At 30.7% G+C, this 9,779-nt stretch overlaps 2 protein-coding genes across 2 annotated transcripts; both read left to right on the top strand.

Moving 5' to 3' along the window:
* Window positions 1–1,950: 1,950 nt before the first annotated feature.
* Window positions 1,951–4,769, top strand: PGO_060110 (Phist protein; the record flags this gene model as incomplete). The annotated part of the gene is made up of 2 exons (XM_028686655.1): window positions 1,951–2,019; window positions 2,277–4,769. The coding sequence occupies 2 exons, from the start codon at window positions 1,951–1,953 to the stop codon at window positions 4,767–4,769; spliced, it is 2,562 nt and encodes an 853-aa protein (XP_028542456.1).
* Window positions 4,770–7,820: 3,051 nt separating this feature from the next.
* PGO_060100 (Phist protein) lies at window positions 7,821–9,021 on the top strand (the record flags this gene model as incomplete). The annotated part of the gene is made up of 2 exons (XM_028686654.1): window positions 7,821–8,006; window positions 8,209–9,021. The coding sequence occupies 2 exons, from the start codon at window positions 7,821–7,823 to the stop codon at window positions 9,019–9,021; spliced, it is 999 nt and encodes a 332-aa protein (XP_028542455.1).
* Between the last annotated feature and the right edge of the window lie 758 nt (window positions 9,022–9,779).

Below are 9,779 nucleotides of genomic sequence, written 5' to 3'. Positions count from 1 at the left end.
TGTGTCTTGGGGGATTATAAATGTAAAATGATGTAAAAAAAAAAAAAAAAAAAAAAGAGTAGAAGGCTAGGGACTTTTTTACTCTTTCCCAACATTCACGTTTTTGCAGACAGGAAAAAGAAATATCCATTCGACGACTAAAACGGAATGTATAATTTTTTTTTTTTTTTATTACTTTTATTATTTTTTTTTTTTTTTTTTTTTTTAACCCTTTTTCTTTTTTTTTTTTTTTTTTTTTTTTTTTTTTTTTTTTTTTTTTTTTCCCTTTGGCTAATTTTGTCGGATTCATTCATTTCCTCACCTTTTACATATATCTCCTCACTCTCCTTGTGAAAATGTAATAAAAGTAATCACAAGCAAGGATATACAATGATGGGAACAGATACACATACCATAGGAATGGGAAAGATGAAAGGGAGAAGTAAATAAAAAAAAAAAAAAATAAAAATATAAATTTTTATGCAGTTGTATTTTTTCTTTAGAACTTTTTTTTCAGAAAACATTATTGTTTTTTATTGACATAATTTGAGAATGAATTAAATAGCTTCATGTTTATATAGTGAATAGTTTTTATTTATGCCCTTCTTTTCCACCTGTGTAGATATACATTTATGTGTGCATGTTTATTTGCACATGTATATGTATATGTATATATATATGTATACAATTATGTGTATATTTTTTTGGGTACAGATATATATGAGTACATTGTGCTCATTCCTTCAAACCCGTTCTAATGCCCGAACTGATGTTACATGAAATTTAAACTACACCTAAATTTTGTAGAGTTATGTATTGGAAAAAAGAAAAAAAAATAATTAAAAAAAAAAATATATATACCACGGGAATATAATTTATTAACATAATTTTTTTGTGTCATACTTTTTTTTTTTTTTTTTTTTTTTTTATTTATGACAACATTTTTGTGTTTATTTTCGTTCGCATTTTATTTTTGGAGGTATGGAAAGGGGGACAATGTGAAGAGTTTTAGGATTAGGCTCAAAAATGTGCATATGTATAAAAATGGATTATTATTGAAAGTTCAGTAATGTATTATGAATATTTTAACATTAATTTAGAAATATATATTTCCATTTTTTTTTTTTTTTTTTTTAGCGAATTTTGATTAGTAGTACAAAAAAAAAACTTTTTTCTACATGCATGAATGGTGAAATATGTAAAAAAAAAAAAATAAAAAAAGGGAATCAATCATGTTGTGTGGGGGTTGGGGGTGAGAGTAATAGAACCCCAAAATTTATTCAGCATATATGGATGCATACTGTATTTATGGCATAACGGTGGTATGTATATATATATATATATATGTACTTTTTACATGCATATATAACAGTGCTCTATCATTTCTGTATGTTTTTTTTTTCACCTTTTCTCTCCAATAAATTTAAACTTAAGTTGTTTTGGGGCCCTTTCGTAGTTTTTTACATCTACGCAAGAAATATATATATATAAAGCATGAGGCTGCCTCTCTATTTTTCTGGAATTTTTTCTATTAATATTAATATTTTATTATCGTTTTTTTTTTTTTTTTTTTTTAAATGTTTAAAGAAATGGCATGTGAAGAGGCGCCTGCAAAAAATTATCTTACGTGTATTTTAGCAATTCTAAAAATAAAATTTTTTTAAAAAGAAGAAAAATTTAAGAATATAAAAGTTAAGGAAAAAATTTACGACAATTTTGGCACTCTACGACAGTTTTGACGTTTTCTAATAATATCACATATAGTATATACTATTATACATATTATGTAGATTTATATTCAGAAGAAAATCAAAAAAAAACACGCTTTTTTTTTTTTTTTTTTTTTTTTTTTTTTACCGTTTAGCCTCCACATCTATAATATATATCCACTCTTTCTAACAATTAGGAAAAAACGTAAAAAGGTGGAGAAACAAAAAAAAAAAAAAAAGAAGCTAATAAAAACTTGTGACCATGAGAAGTCTTAAGATTTTTAAGCGATCTAATATAGTTTGTTTTGCCTTTTTATATATTTTATTACAAGTAAGGTTATTTTATAATTGTTTGTAAATGGCCCATTTGCATTCTATTCAGTATTCACTATTCGCCATTCAGTATTCCGTATTCACTATTTGCTATTCACTATTCCGTATTCACTATTCGCTATTCACTATTCATTATGCACTATTAATTATTTCTTTTGCTGAGAAAACGTGCAACCTTGTTTATCCTAAAAAGTGCACCATTTTTATTATTTCATTTTATATATTCTTTTTTAATTACTTTTTTTCATTCCACAGAATCAGCAGTTGTATGATGAAAGGGATAGGCATATGAGAATTCTGTCGGAGCATGTATCCGAAAATGTTCCATCAACAAATGAGGATACGTGTACTGGTGATAAGAACTTAATCAGTGGTGAGAATTGTGCTGAAGGTAGTAATACTGTACTCGAGACTGTGGGTAGTATAGATGCTACAGCTGATTCTAGTGTAGATTCCACAGTTGATTCTGTTGTTGAACCTACGAATGACTCCACGATTGGTAATAATATCGATGGAAGTTCTGATGAAATTCTTTATGTAAATCTAAATGAAAAGATTTTTGAAGGAATAATGCGCCCGGCAAATGTCACATCCAGGGAGCACATAAGAAACATTATTGGACAGGTCAATAAGGATTTAGTGCATAGTGTAGATGATGTAGATGAAAGTACAGATGCTGATGATGAAGGTAGTAGTGATGATGGAAATGAAGAAGCTGATGAGGAGGAGGAAGAAGAGGAAGAGGAAGAGGAGGATGAAGAAGAAATAGAAGAAGAAGGAGAAGAAATAGAAGAGAAAGAAGAAGAAATAGAAGAGAAAGAAGAAGAAGTAGAAGAGAAAGAAGTAGAAGAGAAAGAAGAAGAAGAAGAAGTAGAAGATAAAGAAGACAATGATAGAGCTGAAGGTGTAGTTGAAGAATTGGTTGAAGATGTGCAGGAAGATATGTTGGAAGATGAGGCTGCATGTATGGTGAAACCTGTGGTTGAAGAGGAATTGGAAGATGCTATTGAAGAAATGGACCAAAAAGATGTTTTGGATGTGGCCTTGATTGATGCTGAGGGTGGTTATTTGGATGAAGATTTAGATGCTGAGGATGACGATTTGGATGCGAGTTTAGATGCTGAGACTGTCGATTTGGAAGAGGGTTTAGATGTTGATGATTTGGATGAAGGTTTAGATGTTGAGGTTGACGATTTGGATGAATCTTTGGATGCTGAGACTGAAGATTTGGATGAAGTTTTAGACGCTGAGGCTGAAGATTTGGATGAAGTAATTGAGGAGGAGAGTATGGTAAATTCTGGAAATGATGATGTGGTATGTTCTAGAGATAATGCTATAAATGATTCTGTAATTGATTCTGTAGATGATGTAGAGGAAAATTTATTGCAAGATAATTTGGATGAAGATGTAAAAATTGATTTGGAAGATGATTTGATTTATTCTGAAACGGAAAGCTTGAGTGAAATTCCGATTGGCGATATTGTGGCTAGCAGTTTGGGTGACATTACATCTGATAGTTTGGATGACCTAGCAATTGACAGTTTGGATGACCTAACAATTGACAGTTTGGATGATATAGCAGTTGACAATTTTGATGGCATTACACTGGACAGTTTTGATGGCATTTCACTGGACAATTTTGATGGCATTCCACTGGACAATTTTGGTGATATTACACTGGACAATTTTGGTGATGTTGCATCTGATAGTCTGAGCGAAATTACATCTGAAGGTCTGGGTGATATTACATCTGATAGACTTGGGGACATTACATCTGATAGACTTGGGGACATTACATCTGATAGACGAGGTGACATTGCAACTAATAACTTTGATGACATTGCTAAAGGCACCTTGGATGACATTATGAAAGGAAATTTGGATTATACTTTGGGTGATACGTTTGATATAGATGTGGATGATTCCATGTATGATGAAATGGAAGATTCTTTTTATGATGAAATGGAAGATTCTTTGTATGATAGTATGGAAAATTCGTTATATGATAGTGTAGAAGATGCTGTGGAAGATGCTTTGAATGATGTTGAACAAGAAGAAGATGGTTTAGAAAAACCTGTGGAAAATGCCATGAGTTATAGTGTGAAGAATAATTCTGATGAACATTTAGGGGAATTATTATTTGATTTACAATTTAGTAAACCCAATAATTTAGATGGGAGAATGTTTCAAGGAATAGATCATGATGTGAATGTAAATGTTACGCGAGGATTAGGGAAATGGAATGGATGTAAGGTAGGTTGCTGTCCTATGAAGGAAAATTCATATGGTTGTAAAGATAATGATTTTTCTGAACCTTTCTCTGAAGAATTGTTAGATGAAAAAATTTACAACTTAGGACCTGTTGTAGATGTTAAGGATATGTATATAATATGGAACTACACAAATGAACATGAGAGGAGAAAATTTTATAGTATGAGAAAAATGCTATTAACATATTGCGATTGTTTATCTGATGCTTTTGAAATTCCAAGTGAAGTAAAAAAACAGGAGTGGTTAAAAGCTCACCGATTTATGAATCGAATATTTTTACATTATGAAAAAATGTTTGCTGAACATATACATAAATTTTTAAAACATGGAAAAACAGACCGTTGGAAGTTTATTGATTTTTTAAATAGTTACAAGGCTAAATGCAGCAAGTTTAGAATAGTGATGTATAGCTACTGGAAGGAAAATATATTTACCAGGTTGGACACCTATCAAAGATTTCTGGTTCATGCCAACTGAGGTGAAGCGGTGAATCGTTGAAGCGGTGAATCGTTGAAGCGGTGAATCTGTGAAGTGGTGAATCGTTGAAGCGGTGAATCGTTGAAGCGGTGAATCTGTGAAGTGGTGAACCTGTGAAGCGGTGAATCTGTGAAGTGGTGAACCTGTGAAGCGGTGAATCTGTGAAGTGGTAAACCTGTGAAGTGGTAAACCTGTGAAGTGGTAAACCTGTGAAGTGGTGAACCTGTGAAGCAGTGAATCTGTGAAGCGGTGAATTGTTGAATGGATGAACGAATACATCATTTGTCATTTCTCTATATACATTGGTTAATCATGTATATATGGATGTTTTACCAAACCGAATAACAGTCTTAATAAATGTGTTTTTGCAACATTATGGTGTGTGTACCCTGAGGTAGTAGATCCCTTATGACTAGCGGAGCAAGAGAGAAGACCCACCATGTCACACAGAAAAAATGTATTCATTTTGAGTGACTTTTTTTTTTTTTTTTATTATCTTGGAAGGGTAGAATTTGAAGTGGTGATAATGTGAAGAAGAATTTTTTCACTCTCTCACTCCCCTCGCCCCCACACACACTGTCACCCTACTTTGTAACTATCTTTTGTGAGCACAATTCGTAGGTAGTAGAATATATGTGACGTGTTATTTTTGTGTCTTGTCTTTTATCTTGTCTTTCCTTGTCGTTTGTCGTTCATGAGTCCCCTTGTGTACATATATTTTCTCGTTAACCTCTTCTTATATATATTTATAGACAATTTTTTTTTTTTTTTTTTATGTTTCGAAATGGATATAGAGAATAATACATTTTTTAAAATTCTCCATTATGTTAAAATGGAGGCAAATCGAATTAGGAAACATGTGCTATATATGAATCCCAATGGATGTTTTAATAAATTTGGAAGATCGTGGTTAAAAAAAAAAAAGGGAAGTGTGTGTGGTGGGATAGGATATACCTTTTGTTGCAGATGATTGGAAAGATGAATATTTATTTTATTTGTGTTGTTAAATATAATTACTGTTATATGACTATATATCTTCCTTTTCCTTTTTCCCCTTTTCATACGTTTTTGTATGGGCAAATTACACACACATATATATATGTGCGCGCAGAGATATATTATTTTATATATGTGCATATTTTTTTTTTTTCTAATGTCAAAAAAATTTTTTTCCTTGAGAGAAATTGAAGAAAATTTTTTAACATTTCCTTAATTGTGGTAAATGAAAAAACAAATTAGTCTTGTGAATTATCATACAGATATATATAATAACCCCCTCCCCTCTGTGTGGTAAACTCAAGTTATTTTTATCTACCTTGTAAATAAGTGTAGTAAAAGGTGTATAGGAAATGTTTCACCGACAATTGCTACCATGAATAGTTGCCCTTTCAATAAGTGTAGTTTTGTATAGAATAATAGGTACGTGTTCTTCACATGCAACACGCTTTGGAGTATAAAATAGAAAAGAGGGTGTACAGGAAAAATAAGGGAAAAAATAATAATGATAATAACCTGGTGGTTGAATGTGATTTTTTTTTTACTATTTCTTGCGTTTTTAATTTTATTAAACTTAGAGAAAAGTCGAGCTTGCAAAAATGACACAGTTGGAGAAATTGCGCTAGGACAATTAACCACGAATGTTAAGCAGAAAAAAAAAAAAAAAAAAAAAAAAAAAAAAATTCTTTGCGATGAACCAGAGGCCATAGGAATGATGAAGAAGAAGACATACACTCTAATTAAGTATATTTATTTTTCGATACTTTTTATGACACTTTGAGTGTGGGGGGCGAGGAGCCATCATCTCCTTCTTCCTTAATATATTTCTTTTTACGCATAAATGTAAACTGAAAAAGGAGAAATTAAAAAGTAAAAATTAAAAAGTAAAAATTAAAAAGTAAAAATTAAACATGGTTAAAATCACATGTTACTTGCAGAGAGTGATAAATGCTGCTACATTAGTAACACTAAACATATTTTCGTAATTAATGAAAATATTTTTGTTGCCAACTGTTCTTCTCATTTGACGCATAAATAAACTTTATTCATTTTATGACAAAAAAAAAAAAAAAAAAAAAGAGGTTCATAAATTTATAGTGCTCTATTATGTTCAATTTGGAGTGCCGTACAGAAAATAAATAATATGAGAAAAACGACAATTCCTATTGCATATAAAAAATAGAACAAATCTATTAATAAATGCATTCAAGGGTTTGCATACAAAGTAAGCCCCTCTTATATACCCATCATTATTAGATTATTGTATCTTTTTTTTTCTTTTTTTTTCTTTTTTTCATTATTGCACTTTTTGATTAATTTTATCGTGAAAAAAGGTTAAAAATTTTGACTGTTTTAATAGGAGCAAAAATTAGATTTCTCTGCAGCCATCACGTGGCTAAATTAGTTTATTCTGTTTTGTTTCTACTCGATTGTATTTTATTATATTTTATCGCATTTTTACGAGATTATAATTTTTTTTTTTTGGAATATTTTAAAAAGTAAACATTCGACGTTCCAGATAAAAGTAGAAAAAATAAAAACATAGATTTGTTTTATATCAGAAAAAAAAAAAAAAACTGAAAAAAATAAGAACTGAAAAAAATTCGATATTCTTTTTTCTTCTTTTTTTCTTTTTCCATTTTGTGGTGGCAGTGGTGGCGCCTCTTTTGATTCTGTTATCCTTTTTGAGAAGGACCTGGATAAGTTAGTGTAACTTTATTGATGGTTCCTTAGACAGAAAATTTTTATTCACATAGATTATCCCCTTTTGTGTTTTTCTCTTAGCACTTGGTGAGTTACAACTTAATATGTGCATGTGAAGATACATGTACGTGTATATGCGTTTCTGCTTCTCTGCTTTTTTACTTCTCTGCCTTTTTACTTCTCTGCTTTTTTACTTCTCTGCTTTTTTACTTCTCTGCTTCTCTACTTCTTTACTTCTCTACTTCTGCCGCTGCATGTGCTTGTAGATACATGCAAAGACACCTATTATGTAAGCAGCACACACAACTGTGGATTCCTGATTTTTTCTTTTTCACAAAAATGTAGAAAAACATGGAAACATGCTACGGGATATTTTCTTTAAGAATAAAAAATTTTGGGGACTATAATGTGAAAAGCAGAAAAAAAAGTTTTGCTTCTTTGATGAGAAAGGAGAAGAAGAAGAACCTCATAAATGGCTTAAAAATTTTCGGATCTCTTAATGTGCTCTTTCTTTTCCTTCTAATTTGTGTACTCCAAGTGAGGACCTTTTTTTTTTTTTTTTTTTATTGAAGCACCGCTTTGATATGTGATGATTTTTTTTTTTTTTTTTTTTTATACACTTCCTTTTTTATTTTATTCTTCTTGTGTCTTTGTATATAGCAAAAAGTAACGCACTAAGCATGCAGAGAATTTTTTTTTTTTTTTTTTTTTTTTGTTCATTTTTTAATCCACTTTACAGGCAGAACCAAGACAAAAGGATAACATTAGAAGGACGAGAAAAATGGCGGAGAGTTATGAAGACTTATCTGATATGAGTGATGGATCATGTTATACCATAGGATCTGAAGAATCAGAAGATGAAAATGAACAGAATGAGTGTAGCTTCATAGATAGCTCATACGATTTTCCAATCCATATGGATGATATGGAAATTGTGTATGCAGATATGTGGAGAAGAAAGGAATGGATGATGAGAAGAGGAAACTACAAGTCTATGTATCCATATGAAGCACAACCTTATGGTTGTAAAGATTCTGATTTGCTAAGAGAATATTCGGAAGAAGAAATAAATGAAAGAATTAAAATTTTGGATGACACTGTAAGTGTTAATGAAATGTTTATCATTTGGAGTAATGTACATAGACAGGAAAGAAAAAAATATATTCATATGCAAGAAAAAGCAAAGGAATTTTGTGACCATATAGCTAGCAATTGTCAAATACCTGAAAGTGTTAAGACAAGGGTTTGGATGCATGTATATAGATGTATGACATCTGTATTTCTGCGTTTTGAAAAAAGGCACCATAAACATTTTCACATGTTTCTTGATCGTGGGCCATCTGATCCAGTTAAATTTGTTAATTATATAAATAGAACCCGAGCTGTCTGGAGTAAGCGGAGGGTAGAAATAAACCATTTCTGGAGGAGAAAGATGCGCAACTACTTCATTGAATACTGGAGAAGGGGTGTTAGGGATCTTGTTAAAGCACGGAAGTGTAATGAATACAACGAGGGTTCTGGTGGTGCCGTAAGACATCGTAGATATGTCTGATGGGTGCCTCTGCAATTCCATACACAGATATACATATACATACATATATATATACATATACATATATCATGCACTGTGCAGAAAATCAATTTGTAGATGACCTGAAAACGTTCTAGTTGGGATATGATAATCAAAAGTATGTTGAGAATGTGAAGAAAAAGGGTTATTTATAAGTTATAGTTAATTTTATAATGTGGTACAGTTGAAGACTTGATATGTTTTCGTAAGCATCAATTGAGTAGCTTTTTTTTTTTTTTTTTCCTTATTTTTTGTCCTTATTTTTTTTCCTTACTTTTTTTCCTTATTTTTTTTCCTTATTTTTCGTCCTTATTTTTTTTCCTTATTTTTTAAAGGAACATTATATATTTGCTAATTTTTACGAAACAGTGTAAAATACCAATGTGGGGAAAAAAAAAAAAAAAACATTAACATTTTTAAGGATTAGTATTTTCATTTTCATAGATCTAACATATATTTTTTCGCAAATGAGTCAATCAAACAATTATACGACACCTATGGTACAGTTGTATAATAATTTTTATCAAACTGCTAACTTATGGTTGTCTGTTGTAGTGATGTGCCATTCCACCCCCATCACAAACAGACAAAAGCAAATACGCATAAACACACAGCTGCGTGTCGTTTTTGATGGTTCCAGAAATGTTTTTATACCAAGGTTTATGTTGTATTTAAATGTCTAACATAATTAGTGGAAGGATTTTTATTTTCTATACATGCAGTTTTCATGAACTGCTCGC

Source organism: Plasmodium gonderi (genome assembly GCF_002157705.1).
Source record: "Plasmodium gonderi DNA, contig: Chr06, whole genome shotgun sequence".
In the NCBI taxonomy this organism is placed as follows: Eukaryota; Apicomplexa; class Aconoidasida; order Haemosporida; family Plasmodiidae; genus Plasmodium; species Plasmodium gonderi.
The sequence above is the reverse complement of the archived record's forward strand: the minus strand, read 5'-3'. Positions and strand labels throughout refer to the sequence as shown.